Source organism: Clarias gariepinus, chromosome 1 (assembly GCF_024256425.1).
Source record: "Clarias gariepinus isolate MV-2021 ecotype Netherlands chromosome 1, CGAR_prim_01v2, whole genome shotgun sequence".
In the NCBI taxonomy this organism is placed as follows: domain Eukaryota; kingdom Metazoa; phylum Chordata; class Actinopteri; order Siluriformes; family Clariidae; genus Clarias; species Clarias gariepinus.
The window spans coordinates 50520441-50537500 of NC_071100.1; the positions used below are offsets into that span (position 1 = coordinate 50520441).

A 17060-nucleotide genomic window follows, 5' to 3' on the forward strand; every position below is an offset into this window, starting at 1 on the left:
TTTTCCACGTGGCAGTGTTTATCACTTTTTTCCCCCAAAAACCCCAAAAAATAAACAAAAACTGAGCAACGTCTGTAATATTTTATTACAACACCCATCTCCACTTTTTTGTATCAAAATACTGTACAGAAAACATATAAAACATCTTTTCGTGTGTGTATGTGTATATATATATATATATATATATATTTATTTCATTTTTGTACCTCATATGTACCTTGTTGAACAGGTGCAAAAATAAACATTCTTTATAATAACCATATAATACATAAACATCTTTAACTGCTGTACAACTGACTGACTGTATACTCGCAAAAATGACAGTCTGAGTGCGCTGCCCATCACTTAACCAACGTTTTTTTTAAATAATACCAACAAAGAATTGATCATTATATATATATATATATATATATAAATAATTGAATTTGTAAATAATTCCTTTAAACATTTTCGCTAACCTCTTTAAATTCGGTGTGTTTTTGTCCATATTTGTCCGTCTGAGGTTTTATCCGTCTAATCCCAAGATCCGCTACGAGCAGATGATTTTTATTAATAAAGTTTTTTTTTTGTTTGTTTGTTTTACACAAAAACACAATCAGAAGAGAAATGAGGGGGTACTAAATTTTCACTAGTTCACTAGTTAGAGCCTTAACTGTGTTCATGTGTTGAAGAACAAAAACATCCTTAAAGTTTTTTTGGAAAAACGCAACAAACCCCTGAACACTGAAACGGACCAATCAGAAGAGAGCGTTATGATCAGTGATTAGTAGCGCACTCGGACATCTAAACCCACAGTACCAATGTACCGCTGTATTACAGTGTGTGTGTGTCAGCCGGTGGAGGGCTTGACGCTGGTCACGGCGCCGTGTTTCTGTCGCAGGTGAAGGCGGAGCTGACTCTTGTGTCTAAAGCGCAGATCGCACGTCTCGCACTGAGGAGAGAAGAAACACACACACAAAAAAAAGATTCATTTCTATACAAAAAGTGACAAATATACCTAAAAATTTATAAATAAATAAATAAAAGCCAGTGTTCAGACATTAAAGTACTTTAGGAGCTCATGAATGTTAATGAGGGTCCAAGCATTATTAATCAGTGGACAGTGAACATTAATGAGCATCTAATAAATTTTTATGTGTTCAATAAAGATTAACAAGAATGCAATTATTTATAAATAAATAAAGTGATACTATCAAATGCTCGATGAATATGAATGAGTGTACAATGAATATGGTACGACGGTTATGCTCTTTTAGCTAAATTTTACATTTTAAGACACTGAGCGAAATACGAGCTACAAAACTATAACTGAGGGAGATTTCTCCAATTAACATATAAATAAATAAATACTTATGGAACACACCATACAGTTTATACACTTGATAAATATTCATATTAATTGGCCATTCGTTAATTCTGCTTAAACACTAATAATCATCACACGATCAATGATTCTTTGGAAACATGTTTGTTAACATCCATCGCGTCCTGACTGATGTTGACCGTGACCACACACCCCCCACCCAACCCCTGAGTGAGGCGCTGTACTCACGTGGTAGGGTTTCTCCCCGGTGTGGATGCGCAGGTGAGATTTGAGCGTCTGCAGGTGTCGGAAGCGCGTGTTACACACGGAGCAGCAGTACGGTTTCTCACCGGTGTGGATCAGCACGTGAGCGCGCAGGTGAGCCACCTGTCACATTCATCACCAGGTTAGAGTCAGACATGCCGGAAAAAATGTGTAAAAACAACATGCTGAGGTTCATGCTCAGACGGGGCGGTACCTGCACGAAGGCGGAGCCACACGTCTCGCACTTGTAGGGTTTCTCGCCCGAGTGGATGCGCAGGTGCGTCTTCAGGTTGGCCGGTCGGTTGAACTGAGCGCCGCACACGCTGCAGTGGTACGGCTTCTCACCTGCGTCACGTCACAATCATTTAACTCATTCAAAACTTTATTCAAAAGCTTCATTCCTGATCGCTCAGGATCAAAAGGAAAGTGTGAGTGTGTGAGTGAGGGTGGAGGGTGCATTTACCTGATGAGACAGGTTTGTGGTTAGCGAGGGTGTGGTTGGAGATGAAGGGCGTTTTGAGGAGGTCGCAGTCGTACGGTTTGGAGTCCTGGAGACACGGGTAACCCGCCGGATCCGCCGTCTTCTCCCACACACTGCAGCTCAGATCACGGCTCTCCGCTGGAGGAGGACAACATGGACGTGTGTTTATGTTTTAGAGTTAACTTATTAAAGAGAGAGACTGGACAGATCATCGTTACATCTATAACATGGTCACATCGCCATAAGCAAAGACTAAACCGAACAGAAGCCACGCCTCCCTCCCGAAAATGAAAGCACCAAGGCCACGCCCCCTTCACTAACCAATGCTGGTCTTTAACATATTGTTCCAGTATACTTTTAAACACATGATATCAGGAAACATCACACACCAGCTTTAATAAAAGTTTAAACACTAACCGGTCTTCGTCTCTGCGCTGTTCATGTTGCTGTCCTCCCTCATGCCGCGGACAGACATGGGGACAGGCGTCTGCTCCAGCGCCGTCTCGCCGCATTTCTCCCAAGATCTACAGACAGGAGGCACACGCCAAATCTTAAAATTGGTAACATTTCCCTATTTCAACAAAAAAGCAACATTAATGGAATACGGATAAACAGGATAAGAATTTAACCATATTAAACCCACTAGAGGGCGCTGAGCTACATTAGTTCAGAAATTCTAATTTGAGAATCTTTAACGTACTGTTTGGAATTCCGGTGTGGATTCTCGTCTCCTTCTGCAGAGTTGAGAACGATAAACTTGTACTTCTTCCAGTTGTGCACCTTCGGAGGAGACGCGGCTTCCCGGCTGCAGCCGCTCGATTCGGCCGGAGAGTTCGGCTGGCAGTCCGACTTCAGGGGGCTGCGAGGATTGACCATGTGAGGGGAGTTCTCCATTTCAGCGACCTCCTCTTTCGCACTACCGTCCAGATGGACCACAGGGTCAGCGTTTGAGCGCTTGCCCCGACGTGCACCCGAACTGGGACACGGCCCGTGGGTTGCGGCATGGCGGTCTTTAGGAATTTCCCAGGGGATCAGCTTGGCTTTCATGACCGAGTCTGTGAGAAAAGGGTGGGGAGGGAGATGGTTGTAGACGCTGGACGGGTTGTTGGTGCCGACTGCATAGCGCACCGCAGGAGGACCAAAGTCTAAGAGGTCTACGCTCTGAGGTGGGTGGGCGGAGCCAGCCGGCAGTTCCTCTCGTGGCTGCTTCAAACTCAGACCCCTGTAAGAAGGAGGAGATGTTTCATCAAGGTCTCTGGACTGGGACACGCCCACATTTAGCTTATTTTTAATTTTCCTCCACGCTGCATCAGAATTAAGCTAACATAAACGTCGTTCCATAATAAGCAAGTTACCTGGACTCCATGAAGCGCTGGCAGGTCTCCACCATGTGCTCCATCTGCAGGTAGATGGCAGTGTTGAGCGTGGCCACGATGAAGCGCTCTTTTAGGGTCAGGCAGGAAGTGTACATGAACTCCAGCAGGATGGCGAAGCCGTCAGGGTCGGCCTTGGTGTCCAAGCTGACCACCGCAGGGTCCGCTTTTTGGCCGTTGATGAAGACGGTGTAGAAGAAGCCACTGAGGAAAGAGAAGATGGAGGAGGGCGGTGAGTTACAGTGCAACATCACATTCGCCTCGGGTTATTAAACTGCCAGCGTGTAAAATTCGCAGCTTCTAATCTGGTAATCTTTTCGCACTCACCCCATATTCATTGAATAATGTGTATTTTATTAACTGACCTGCAGGCCATGAGGACGGTCTTGTGCGCGTGAAACTCTCGGCCGCCGACCCGCACGATGACGTCTGTCAGGATGTTCCGGCTGCGCAGGCGGTTGAAGTTGAACAGCACGTCGCCTGCGTGCCGCGTGAACTGGATGCAGCCCTCTGCCACGCTGCTCATCCTAAACCTCTGTTCAGGGTGAAAAAAAAAAAAAAAAAAAAGAGGTCAAAACATTTTGCTCACCAATACCATGAGATGTGATTGGCTGAGAGCACGCTCCGTCGCAAACCTTAATAACGTTACACCTTCCTCCCCGACACTGGAGACTCCTTCCGGGAAAAAACATGTTAATCCCGGATCCTCCCTGCCTATAACGAACCGTTACCATGGAGACTATATCGAACTCTCATCGGAAATAAAGCTGACCAATCAGAATCCAGAACTGGGATGTTTAATGACAACACTTAACTAGGAATGGAATTATAATTACAGTGCTCAGGTTATGTGGAAAGTAATCTGAGAGCTATTTTAAATAGAGTTCATTAAAAAATAATAATTAATTTTTTTTTTTTTACACAGATAAGAATGCAGATGGAACCTGTTTGTGCCCATCCCTAACACTAACGAAGTTCACACTCTCTCACACACACACACACACTCACAGTGTGTTGACTTTCAGATTAAACTCAAATAAAAAAAACCCTCTGTATGAGTTACAGCTGACCAGAAGTTAAACTTTTAGGATTTTAAACGTCTAATATTCTCAAACAAACAAACAAAACAAAACAAAACAAAAAACCCACAGCAGCGAAAAGAATAAAGACTTTCAGGCCAACACGCAACTTTGTGTCGCTTTGGAAACAAAGTATCAGTTTAAACGTTAAAAAATGACATCATGGATAAATAAAAACAGTTAAAATATAACCGTCGCGTTTGTAAAGCGCGTGTGAAAACCGGTTTTATTAACAGTTAAAATATGTAAAAGTCACCTGGTCCGTATTTCTTAGAAATCTGTCCCTCGGCTGTTCCTGGAATCTGAACTTCTGTGAAGGCTCAGCTCTCACTTCTCGGAATTCCACCACCGGACCGAACCATTGCTCCGCCACATGGGGGTGAACCAACTCTCCTCCTCCCTCATTCATGACTAATCTCGAGTTATTTACTGATTTACAAATTTTTATTTCACTTAACTTCTGTTTGTTTTTGAACCTGTGAGTTATGTAAATAATTTCTCTTTGTAAATATTTAAACGTGTCGCACACGCTGTGCCCTAACCCCCCCCCGCCACCCCCGCCTTCTGTTCCTGGGTGGTGCGCTCCTCCAGGCAGAGCGATCATGAGCATTACGCAATCATGATATTTACCATCGCAGATTCATCACAATATTGAAAGTGATTTATTTCGAATTATTTATTAATTTGTTTATTATAAAAAAAAATTATAATCTTTTACAAAAATGTTACTTTGTAGGCCAGCACATTTTATTTTACCACACCACACTGACATGCTTGATCTTTGTGAACGTAGAACTTTACCTCATCTTAACATCTTGGTTGAAGAAGTTGCTAATGAGGTCATGAAAATGATTTCACAAACACCTTCACAATATAATTCAAACATAACCAGAATTCATTTTGCGGTACAGCGTGATCGATACTCCTCTCTATGTATCGGACGATACGCCCAACACACTGCGTACATAAATAAATTAATAAATGATGTATTTGTCATAACATGGTGTGTACGTTACCTGAGGTGTGATAAACATTGAAATTTAATCAAGCCATCACTCACTCGTCTGTAAAAGTAGCTTTCGCTATAGATATCTCTAGGCAGGGGTTTAAAAAGTGCCTCCTGTAAGCAGACATATTTGCTTGAATGTTCAACAACGAGAAGATGCTGGAAGAATCTTTCACAAAATGTCACTTTGTAGGTCAAAACATAAAAAAAACACATTTGCAAGCTTCATCTTTGTGACATTATACACTCACCTAAAGGATTATTAGGAACACCATACTAATACGGTGTTTGACCTCCTTTCACCTTCAGAACTGCCTTAATTCTACGTGGCATTAATTCAACAAGGTGCTGAAAGCATTCTTTAGAGATGTTGGTCCATATTGATAGGATAGCATCTTGCAGTTGATGGAGGTTTGTGGGATGCACATCCAGGGCACGAAGCTCCCGTTCCACCACATCCCAAAGATGCTCTATTGGGTTGAGATCTGGTGACTGTGGGGGCCATTTTAGTACAGTGAACTCATTGTGATGTTCAAGAAACCAATTTGAAATGATTCGAGCTTTGTGACATGGTGCATTATCCTGCTGGAAGTAGCCATCAGAGGATGGGTACATGGTGGTCATAAAGGGATGGACATGGTCAGAAACAATGCTCAGGTAGCCTGTGGCATTTAAACGATGCCCAATTGGCACTAAGGGACCTAAAGTGTGCCAAGAAAACATCCCCCACACCATTACACCACCACCAGCCTGCACAGTGGTAACAAGGCATGATGGATCCATGTTCTCATTCTGTTCACGCCAAATTCTGACTCTACCATTTGAATCTCTCAACAGAAGTCGAGACTCATCAGACCAGGCAACATTTTTGCAGTCTTCAACTGTCCAATTTTGGTGAGCTTGTGCAAATTGTAGCCTCTTTTTCCTATTTGTAGTAGAGATGAGTGGTACCTGGTGGGTCTTCTGCTGTTGTAGCCCATCCGCCTCAAGGTTGTGCGTGTTGTGGCTTCACAAATGCTTTGCTGCATACCTCGGTTATAACGAGTGGTTATTTCAGTCAAAGTAGCTCATCTATCAGCTTAAATCAGTCGGCCCATTCTCCTCTGACCTCTAGCATCAACAATGGCGGCATAGTGGTTAGCGCTGTTGCCTTGCGCCTCCAGGGTCCAGGTTCGATTCCCACCTCGGGGTCTGTGTGCCTTGAGTTTGTGTGTTCTCCCTATGCTTGGTGGGTACTCCCACAGTCTTTCAGCTGCTCCCATCAAGGTGTCAGTACCGTGGACCATCTGATCCACATGCAAGTTTGGCACAGGTTTTACACCGGATGCCCTTCCTGACACAACCCTCCCATTTTTTACAGGCTTGAGACCAGCACTCGGACCGGGCCTTCTGCATGGCAGGCGAGAACCCTACCACTGAGCCACCAATGCCTGCAGATTGGGCTGATTGGTGTTCTCAAATAATATGAAAAGAATGTGTGAATGCGCGAATGAGTGTTGACCAGATTTTCTACCACGGTTGTAAAATTGGAATAAATACAATAGTATTCACCATTGTCCTCCACGGTCAATGGCTGGACTAAAGAGGTTCCTAGATAAATAGATGGAAGATCTTGGTTAAATAAGTTGCCAATGAGATCATGAAAATGGCAGACACTTTTACAACATGGAAGATTATTAAATAATCAGCAACATTGCAAACATTGCAAATACATTTCACGTTACTACATAAAAGATACAATTTTCTCGATTCGATTTGTCTGTGTAAGGAACAATATGTTTAACACACTGAATAAAGAAAAACAAAAAATCAGTTATTTGTCATAAATTGGCGCATATGTTACCTGAGTTGTGAAACAAGCTGTCACTCACTTTCCTGTAAAAAATAGCTTCTGTATGGTTTGGTGACTCTAACAGCAAGGGAATGATGAACAGAAACAGAAACTGAGTGCTAAATGTGGCTAATATGTTGTGGACACGCAGAAAACTCTCCATCAGGTTACTATTCCTCACAGACTCAATCAGAAAGTTTCTTTGGTTGGAAACGACATCATCATTACCTGCATATTACCACTTTCAGAAAGAACTGGACAATCTCTCAGTGACATCACCAGTAGGTTTTCTGAAGAGAGGTTTTGAAGCTCAGCTGTGGGAACTTTGGTCGTCTCTATCTTGGCAGGACGGGGCTGACTCCGCCTATACCCATAATTGGGCAAATGGATAGAACAAACAGAGCCGGGATTTGGCTGGAACACGCCTACTTACCTCAGTTACTACAAGCTAGCTAGCTTAAAATGCTATGGCAGCTAGTGTTAATTTATATGCTAACGTTACATTGCATTTAATTGAAACGTCATCCGTACCCTACACGTCGTCCTGTGTCATGCCAGGCAGCTCGTGGTTTGACACCTGCAATGCAGCTGTCGCTCAAATTGCCCACGACCCGAACTCTGCATAAATCTATGGCTTAATGTAATTTAAATTGATGAGTTACATAAATAGTCCCCCGATCTGAGCAAGTACCATGAATGGGGAACCTAGATCAAACCTGTATTTTGTACCAGGCTGTGAATATGTTTATTTCTGTTGTCAATTTGTACATTTTAACATGGAGGGTCTATGGGGATTGACTCACTTTCGAAACCATACATGGAACTGCGTACTTTGGTGCTGTTCAGTCACGTCTAAGACTTTTCAGTTTCTGTGCTTCAAGTGGAAATTTGAATTTTGTGTATCATTCCAGAGATTTTACGTGTGCACCGTGAAATTTATATCTTAGTGAAGCAGAAAAAGGTAAACGATAACCTTAATAGAATAAGCACACACACACACACACACACACACATATATATATGTATATTAAATTCCAATAGAAATTATAATTAGTTATCATAACTGAGCAGAATGTTCATCGAGAAAAACATTCAGGTCAAGCTCAACTTTCAGTTCAGCTTTCATTTCAGTTTGGCAATTTCACCAAATCCAAGAGTGTTTAAGGTCATCCTTGAATCAGTGAGTTTCACGAAACCCAGTAAGCCAAAGCTTAAATGCGAAAGGTTAGGATTAAAGAGAACCATCTGACACATGCACACATACAGAGGTCAAGTGAGTTCAGAAAACCACATGCCAGTCTCACACACACACACACACACACACAAACGGTATGATTGTGGTCAAAAATCAGCCGCTAGTTTGCAACATCTGACCAGAGAGATTTACTTATCGCCTCAGCAGTAGAGGGAAAGTTCATCCGATTACAGTTTATTCCGTAAACCAAGTCATGGTTCGTGGCAGAAGTTTGTTTTGTTGCTCAGCTACAATTTTCCCAGGCCTAATATTTTATACACTTGTTTAAAACCTGTTTGCTAAGCATCGGCGTTATTACGCTCACAGTTTAATATCGATACCCATACATATATCCATCATTCTGAATAAATATACAGATACATTCTTATACTACATAGAAATACTTAATATCACAATTTCGTGTGCATACACTGTGATTTTCTGTACAGCGGCTTTGCCTGAACACGTTGCGTCATTAAAGCGACGGAAGAATCCCATGAATGAAAAGAACTCTGTTATTATTTCTTACGTAACTCGTCTCCTATACTTCTTGTATAGCATCTCATAACCTTAACCATAGGAATGTGTTTTGACCAGAAGGATTTTTTTTTGTGGGCGGGGTTTATGGGAATACACTGAGATCATGCCTCGTCTGTCTAGGTGAAAGGTGAGGTAGGTGTTTTTTTTCTTACTCGTACAAATGGAAGATCCAAACTTCGCACCACACGTAAAGCTGCCATGTGGATTTAAATATGCAAATACTTTTATACTTTTAATATGCAAAGCCTTTGATTGGATGATTACTGCAGCGATTGAAGAAGACGTGTCTGTTGGTCATGGAAAAGAGTTTACCGTGTGTTAGATGAGTCAAATTATTAAAAAAGACAACAACTAAGGAAATTGCTGGAATGACGACTTTAATTAGGTTAAGAACCGTCCAAGACGTTGTTAAAACCTGGTAGCCGAGGGCTGAACCGGGAACTTTACAGAGATGATGCTTAAACGCGTTGCATGAAATCAGAGCTATGTTTAATAGTGAAACTGAATTAAGAGAAGCTTATTGGAAAAGTGAGGCCTGGGCCAGGATGCTTGTTTGTGTTTGGATAACACTTCCTGTCAGTCATTGTATAGACAACAGGGCGGAGCTTTATAAACATGGATGGGCTCAAAGGGCAAAAATATTTATCATTCTAAATGACAAACCCATTTAATAATTAAGTAGGTACTGACTAATCTGACCTAAATCATTCTTTCGGGTTCATCAGTGACCCATCGGGTGACGGATACTCCCCACCTTGGAGATATATCGGTTGTTTCTGTGGCAGTTACTTAAGGGGTCGGGTTGCCAGCTCAACGTCAGATTGTCATTTACACACTAGGGGATGTTTTTGGACTGTGGGAGGAAACCCATCAAACACGGGAAGAACATGCAAACTCCACACCCGCAGATCCCGAGTCGGGCATCGACCACGCCCCCTGGATGTGTGAGACGCCACCATGCCGCCAATGCAAATAATCCATACATTAAATTAAACCTTTTTTTGTGATCTTTTGTATCTTGATTTTAGATCGTCTATTAAAATTAGAGCTACTTATTTGTAAAACATATGCTTTTTTGGCCCTTCAATTTACAGCCTATTCTCACAAGCCCCTCCCACTGAGTCACTTTGCTCATTAATATTCATAACCCTTCACAGAAACTGCTTCCATAAATAATAATAATAAAACATAATAATAATTCCATAGTGTCTGTCTGCATCAGCGATTTTACGCATTTTCAAGTCAGTTTATTTTTAAGCGTCCTGATTGTAATTGCACGATAACGTATTGACGTTTCAGAACAAGTCCATGTTGTGGAGTTGATGTTATGGTAAGTGAATGGAGTCCAGCCAGGATCCGACCTCAGCGGTACTTCATGCTGTAAAGGAGAAATGATTTGCACGTTCTTCAAAAAACAGATGGCTCCGAAAGCGAAGCATGATTTCAGGGGAAGTTTGAGTCTGACGCAAAACCTCGTGACACGACTTTCTAAGTTATTTCTTCCTAATTTGATTTCTCTTTTACTCTATTGTGAAACCTGTGCGACCCACACTGTCTGACGCATTCGCACTTCCTCATTCCCTGGAAACAGAGCCTTCACGTATGAACAGCTTCAGCGGCATTGTCTTACACTGTAAAGTCAGAGTTCACACTGTGTGTGTGTATGTGTGTGTATGGGGGTGTGTGAGATGATTAATGACTGTAGTATGTGCACTCTTACACAATCTTACACACATGAGCGGAGCCCATAGTTTATTAAAAGCATGGCTATTTGAAAGTATCCTTGTTTCTGATTGGTTGATATTCCCTTATAGTCAAATTACAAACTGGAACAACCAATCAGGGCTTAGTCGACCAGTCATAAGTATAACAAAATACATCACAGGCTTGTTTTTTTTTTTTGTGTGAGAGTTTTTTTTTTTTTTTTACTTAGCTACTGATTTCAATTCAGTTCATGTTTAGTTTTTTACAGGAATCCAGATGTGGATTGACATTTGAGCAAGCCAAAAGTGATGGTGGCCTGGAAAAAAACTCCCTGATATGACATAAAAAGAAACCTTTAGAGGAACCAGAATCAAAGGGGAACCCATCCTCATCTGGGTGATATCATATATAAATAATTCCTTTCTATAACTGGATGCTAGAAGTGTGATATTCAAAGGTTATTAAGTATGAACATCAGGGTCATTTCGGACTTCATTATAGTTTCTTTCTATTACAGTTCATCTACAGCAATCTCCTGATAACCAGTATTGGAGGAAACATGTTATTAGGTATTCCTTTGTCCAGCAGTGGTCAACCAGTCACTCCACCGTCAACAGACCTGAGTGATCAATTACATCGCGGGGGACAACGGCATCCAAACTCACCAGGTCACTGTAATACTCTACGTCCACGTCCACAGGGCTCGACTAAATAAACTAGACTTAAACAAAAAAAAATGTTTTTTTAAAGAAAAAGCTCTGCCCCTGATGTACTCCACATTATATGACGTACCAACAAATAGCCTGCACCTTTTGATCGACGTCATCACGCCAGATGATTCAGCGGTTTATAGGTCTGTAGCAGGAGTGGTACACACATCACAAATAAAGCTGTTACAAATGACGGAAGGGAACGACTAATAACGTTAATTGAGGCTTTTTGGAGATGATTTTAGGTCGATGCGACAATGATATTCTTGGCTTGCTGATAAAAAAATGTTGTAGAAAAAGCAAGGAATCAAACTAATGTTAACTAATGTGTAGAAGTTAATAAGCCATGTACTCCTGGAAGATGATTAAAAAAAGGTTTGACATTAAGATTACACAATAAATAAAAACTGGCACCAATTTTACACACTAAACAACTACATCCAGCAGACGCTCTTATCCAGAGCAACGTACATTTTATCTCATTAAACATCTGAGCAGTTGAGGGTTGAGGGCCTTCCTCAAGGGCCCAACTGTGGCAGCTTGGTGGGTGTAGAGTTTAAACCTGGGACCTTCTGAACCATAGTACAATGCCTTAATCACTGAGCTACTGCTGAACCCCTTATACCGTTTCATCATCCTGTTTAATATTCTAACACTACTGACTCATTCAGTGTTTAAGTATATTGTTGATGACCAACAGCTTATTTTTGAGCTGTACATGCTTTTAGTTGATGTCGACCTGGTTGAGCCCAGGTAAGTGCCACCATTATGTGAGAATGACACCAATCGCGGATTGCACGGTTTTTACGGGTGAGTGTCTTTATACTTTATAGCGTCATTACCTCCCACTTTCCCAGCACACGGCTATAAACCAGCCTCATTACACGCATTTTGCTATAAAATTGGAGGAATGGCTTTTTCACCCAGTGTGTTTTGCGCAAAAAATATTAAATGCTCAGAGGCCGCTCTTCCGCCGGAAGTGTAAGTTTTATATTTGTGTGTCATTTGGAGAGTCATGGAAAACCGGCAAATGCGTCAACGGTGCGCCAATCTTGACAGATTCAGTATAAAAGCAAGGGACTGTCGCTTTGTTACTCCACTAGCCTGTTTTCGTCGACAGACGTTCTATCAGCCATGAAGGTCATACTGTTGCAGGTCTGCATCCTAGCATCTCTCCTGCTGGTCTGGACGCCGCACACAGGAGCGTCCCAAATGCCTATGAAGCTGTGCGGCCGCGAGTTCCTCCGTGCCGTCGTCTACTCGTGCGGTGGGTCCAGGTGGAGGAGGAGCCTGAACGAGATCTTCACAAAGGGTCAGTAGTGAAGATCTGAATTTTAAATCTTCTGAATTCTCAGAAACGTTTAAACCTGTCGTGTTGCTAACAAGCTCGCAGATACCTGTTGTGTTTCAGACACAGATTCAGAGCAGGAGGACGCACTGAGGTTCAGGCGGAGTGAAGACTCAGCGCTGCTGGATCTCTGCTGCAGAGTGGGCTGCGTGAAGAGCGACCTGACGCTCATGTGCTGAGGGAGACGCCAACATCCACATCGCTTCTGTCCAGCGACGCCTGGGGCTTTAACAAGAGAGAAGAGAAAAACTGCAGCTGATGATCGTGCTGCAATAAAAAACTGGGACTCACACTGCTCATCTTCACTTCCTCACATACACACACACACACACACACCTCTTTCACTCTACGCATACAACATACAACTGCATACAACATTTAACATATTTGCAGGGAGATTGACAGACGTACTGACTGTCATTATAGACAGACATCAACAGATGAATTTGAGATGAATTTCACACTCCCAAGACTTTCAATCGTTACCAATTAGTTCATAATCGTGTAATTAAATGGTACGTTCAACGAAACGTTCAACGAAAATTTAACACATTAAATTCTGTATAGTTTAATCTCTGTATTGAATAGAAACATTATTAAATATTAGACATTAAACAATATAAAAAATCAGAACGCTATACCTCATGTCCTAATACCAACCTTCAAACCTGTTTATTTCTGATTAACACACATTATCTTAATTTGTGAATTGGTTTAAACAATTGCAAAGATTTTGTATGTTCAATGCAAGTAAGTTTAATAAAGAGACATAATGACAGTGCGTTCCGGTGAGCTCGCTCGGTGCTGCCTGTACGCAGAGTGTAATGAGGTGTAAAGCTGTAAAAGACCGTGTGACAGAGACACATGTATAACAACAGTGTGTGCTGCTGACCGTCATAATGATGATGAGGATGGTGATGATGATGTGATATGTGTCATAAATAAACACCAAAGTATAAAATTTGAATGTGTCTCTGAGCTTAAATTACAAATCCTGCTCTAATCTAACTCTAATCATGGATAAAAATTTATTTTTAACTTTATAGAGCTCAGTAGAACTGTTTCTTCACAACTTTGCTTATCTTCATTTATTTTATTTCAGGGATTTATTTGTACTCATGATCTTAAGTGATGGTTATTGAAATATATGCATTTATTTATCCATCTGTCATCCCTTCTGTCCATCACCATATCCATTCATTAACCCGTTAATCCATTTATCCATCCGTAACATCACAGAGCTATTTGTCCATCTATATATCAGTCCATCCATATGCTTTAATTTATTAACCCATATATCCCTTCTTCCATCCATCCATCATTCTATCACTTCATCCATATATATAACAATTTATCAATTCACCCATATACCCTGCCATCTATTTATCCATTCATATATCTATCTATAAATTCATAAAACCATCCATCAGTCAATTCATATATATACTTTAATTTATGAATCTATTTATGCACCAATCCCTGCTTCTATTCATTCATCAATCATTTCATCCATTTACGTATCCTGCCATCTATCCATCCATATACACATACATTCATATCACATAGTTATTCATTTAATCCATCCATTCTTCCAAGCATCCATCCCTCATCCTCCACATGCATATGATTTTGAGTATTATTTTGGCTCAACCTTTGCAGCTATAACACACAGCTCTTCTTTGAAGGCTTTTTACAAGATTAAGGAGTGTGTTTATGGGAATTTTTTACATTTTCTTCCAGAAGCGCATTTGTAAGGTCAGACACTGATGTTGGACAAGAAGGCTTGGCTCACAGTCTCCGCTCTAATTCATCCCAGAAAGTGCTCTATTGGGTTGAGGTCAGGACTCAACTGTGTTGACTGCAGGCCAGTCAAGTTCTTCCACACCAAACTCACTCATTCATGTCACTTACATTACATCCATATATCCAGAGCAACTTACATTTTTACCTCATTATACATCTGATCAGTTGAGAGTTAAGGGACAACTGGGACAACTTGGCGGTCGTGGGATATAAACCTGGGACCTTCTGAACCATAGTCCAACGTCTTAACTTGGACTTAGCTACCCCTGACCCCTGTCTTTACGGGACCTTGCTTTGTGCACTGGTGTGCTGTCATGTTGAAACTGGTGTGGGCTGTTTTTCGGTGCCTTACTTCCAGTGATGGGAACTCTTAAAGCTGTAGCATACCAAGACATTTTGGACAACTTCCCGCTCCCAACTTTGTGGTAACAGTTTGGGGACGGCCCCTTCCTGTTCCAGCATGACTGCACACCTTTGGGATGAATCAGAACGGAGGCTGGCCAGACCTTCTCGACATCAATGTCTGACCTCACAAATATGCTTCTGGAAAGTTGTTTATAGAAAGTCTGCAATAGTCTGTTGCAAAGGGTGGGACAACATCATGTATATACCCTCATCTGTCCATCTATCTCTAGAGCATATTTGTGTATACCCATATATATATTCAGAAATCTGTTCTTCTTATTTATTTATTCGTTGCATCTGTCCATCCCTCCATCCACCTTCAATACCCTCATTTATCTATCTATCAGTCCATTGAGTCATCAGTAATCAGTGATGCTGGTTGCAGATATAAATTCTACTACAATATATAAACTGTATAACTGTAAATGCAGCAATAAATCTAGAGAAATTAACAAATGTCTTTGAAAGAAGAGGTTTAATCCATCCATCTATTCCTCTGTCCATACATCCATCTCATCATAGGGTAAGGAATGTTGTATTCCTCAGTGAAATCTGCCTTTTCTTCTCCTCCAACCTGACTTTTGATCTTTAAATTAAGTCTTATTTGTGAAAAGCTTAAACCAGCCTCACTCATAGTACAAGGCATAAACATTGGCGACGGCGAAGAGCGAGCTGTTCTTAAAAGAGTACGTCGAAAAAGTGTCAGTGGCGGCGTCCCAGAGGCAGCGGCTCGCCATGCGCATGTTCTGCTCCACCAGTTGGCCGATGCTGATCATCACGATGATCTTATAGCGAGGGATCATCAGGTCCTTCACTCGCGCCTTCACCACCTGCAGGAACAGAGAATTGAGGACAGTAGGCAACTTCAGTGATCATGACTCCTCCTCCCAGGTGTTCTCAATAGTGATTCCTTACAAAGCTGTGAGAACTGACCTCTGCTATGGTTTTGGTCATCTGTCTGCATAGCTCGGGTTCATACTTCTCCTCCTGCAGGTAGCTTGTTAGAACGTCCTTCAGGATCTCCCTCACAGTGTGCACGGGGAACCGCTTGGTGGGGCCTTATCAAGGAAGAACCGGGTCAACCTCAAAGACATGTCAAGCTGACCAATCCAGCTTAAAGTTCTAGATATTAAATTCTACATTTATTATTTAGTAGCTATATTAAAGATAAATAGCTTCCTTCTGGTCTAAAAACAAGACTCACCAAGCTGGTACGTGTTCTCCATTTGCACTGCATGTCGAGGGTTTTCGTCATGGTGACCAGCGTCATCCATGTAGGATACGCTACTGATGGAGCTATACGGGCAGAAGAGTATCATGGGAAATTGTGGGTTAATTCACAGACATCATAAACACACAAGTAAGCATTGGCTTATTAGAACATTTTTGGTTTCATTTCATGAAACATGGCCTGAAGTATGAAAATAAATCTTAACCATAAGAAAGGATTTGGAAAAGAATTGATGCTGTTACTAAGCCAAACAACATTTTTATTATTGGAAGTATGATGATTTTTATGATAAACTGCTAGCTATAAGCTTTTGCCACAAACACACTCTGAACATGGCGGACGTCTCACTTCTGACCATAAGAAGATCTCAGGAACTCACTCCTTGGTCTTGTTAGTGAGCTCTTCCCTCCTGGCTCTCACGTCCTGACTGCCCAAAGACGACATGCTCTCTCGCTTCTTCAGCAGCCGCACGGCCTTCTCCTTCGCCACGTCCGACATCATCACACACACACCGACCTTGTATAATAAAAACCTATAAATAACAATTTTACAGACGTTTATAAACAATTGCTATCTTGAGTATGTTGTTGTGATTTTCTGATCTAATACAGTAGCACTGAGACAAAAAGTGAAATTTTATGTTTCTCTAATTTTTGCAAGATAATAAACATTATTTGTTGGTTTGCTTAGAATTTCCTCTACAACAATATTGAATATATAGTATGAAGTCCTATATTCCTCAGAGGAT

The 17060-nt window shown here is 41.5% G+C and overlaps 3 protein-coding genes across 5 annotated transcripts in view; 1 reads left to right on the forward strand and 2 right to left on the reverse strand.

Annotated features, from left to right (window-relative positions):
- Positions 1-62: 62 nt before the first annotated feature.
- Positions 63-4831, reverse strand: bcl6ab (BCL6A transcription repressor b). Of its 3 annotated transcripts, none has more exons than XM_053475783.1 (9): positions 4757-4831; positions 3787-3956; positions 3404-3625; positions 2749-3270; positions 2466-2572; positions 2031-2186; positions 1782-1912; positions 1553-1690; positions 63-931 (listed from the first exon to the last, which is right to left on the reverse strand). In XM_053475783.1, exons 2-9 carry the CDS (start codon positions 3945-3947, stop codon positions 830-832), a joined length of 1539 nt encoding a protein of 512 aa, XP_053331758.1. In that variant the 5' UTR covers positions 3948-3956; positions 4757-4831; the 3' UTR covers positions 63-829. The 3 variants fall into 3 exon arrangements, with proteins under 3 accessions (XP_053331758.1, XP_053331843.1, XP_053372435.1); XM_053475868.1 differs by having other exon boundaries at positions 3787-3948; positions 4757-4815; XM_053516460.1 differs by lacking the exon at positions 4757-4831 and adding an exon at positions 4057-4267.
- Positions 4832-12642: 7811 nt separating this feature from the next.
- Positions 12643-13453, forward strand: insl5b (insulin-like 5b). The gene is made up of 2 exons (XM_053504618.1): positions 12643-12837; positions 12937-13453. Exons 1-2 carry the CDS (start codon positions 12660-12662, stop codon positions 13050-13052), a joined length of 294 nt encoding a protein of 97 aa, XP_053360593.1. The 5' UTR covers positions 12643-12659; the 3' UTR covers positions 13053-13453.
- Positions 13454-15347: 1894 nt separating this feature from the next.
- Positions 15348-17060, reverse strand: part of dynlt5 (dynein light chain Tctex-type family member 5) — a 3326-nt gene continuing 1613 nt past the window's right edge. The window contains exons 2-5 of the mRNA XM_053504223.1: positions 16692-16844; positions 16286-16377; positions 16015-16139; positions 15348-15911 (exon numbers count right to left, since the gene is read on the reverse strand). Of these exons, the coding sequence (XP_053360198.1) occupies positions 15708-15911; positions 16015-16139; positions 16286-16377; positions 16692-16813 (543 nt within the window). The 5' untranslated portion in view covers positions 16814-16844 and the 3' untranslated portion in view covers positions 15348-15707. The remainder of the gene's footprint in view (positions 15912-16014; positions 16140-16285; positions 16378-16691; positions 16845-17060) is intronic.

What these genes read in the sequence shown, in the direction of transcription:
- bcl6ab (XM_053516460.1), bottom strand. Translation starts at nt 4,155, where the DNA reads ATGGTAACGGTTCGTTATAGGCAGGGAGGATCCGGGATTAACATGTTT. An exon ending in CAGCGCAGAGACGAAGACCG is followed by an intron (nt 2,187 to 2,465) that starts GTTAGTGTTTAA and finishes GTCCTCCTCCAG; the next exon opens with CGGAGAGCCGTGATCTGAGC. An exon ending in CCACAAACCTGTCTCATCAG is followed by an intron (nt 1,913 to 2,030) that starts GTAAATGCACCC and finishes GACGTGACGCAG; the next exon opens with GTGAGAAGCCGTACCACTGC.
- insl5b (XM_053504618.1), top strand. Translation starts at nt 12,660, where the DNA reads ATGAAGGTCATACTGTTGCAGGTCTGCATCCTAGCATCTCTCCTGCTG. An exon ending in GAACGAGATCTTCACAAAGG is followed by an intron (nt 12,838 to 12,936) that starts GTCAGTAGTGAA and finishes GTTGTGTTTCAG; the next exon opens with ACACAGATTCAGAGCAGGAG.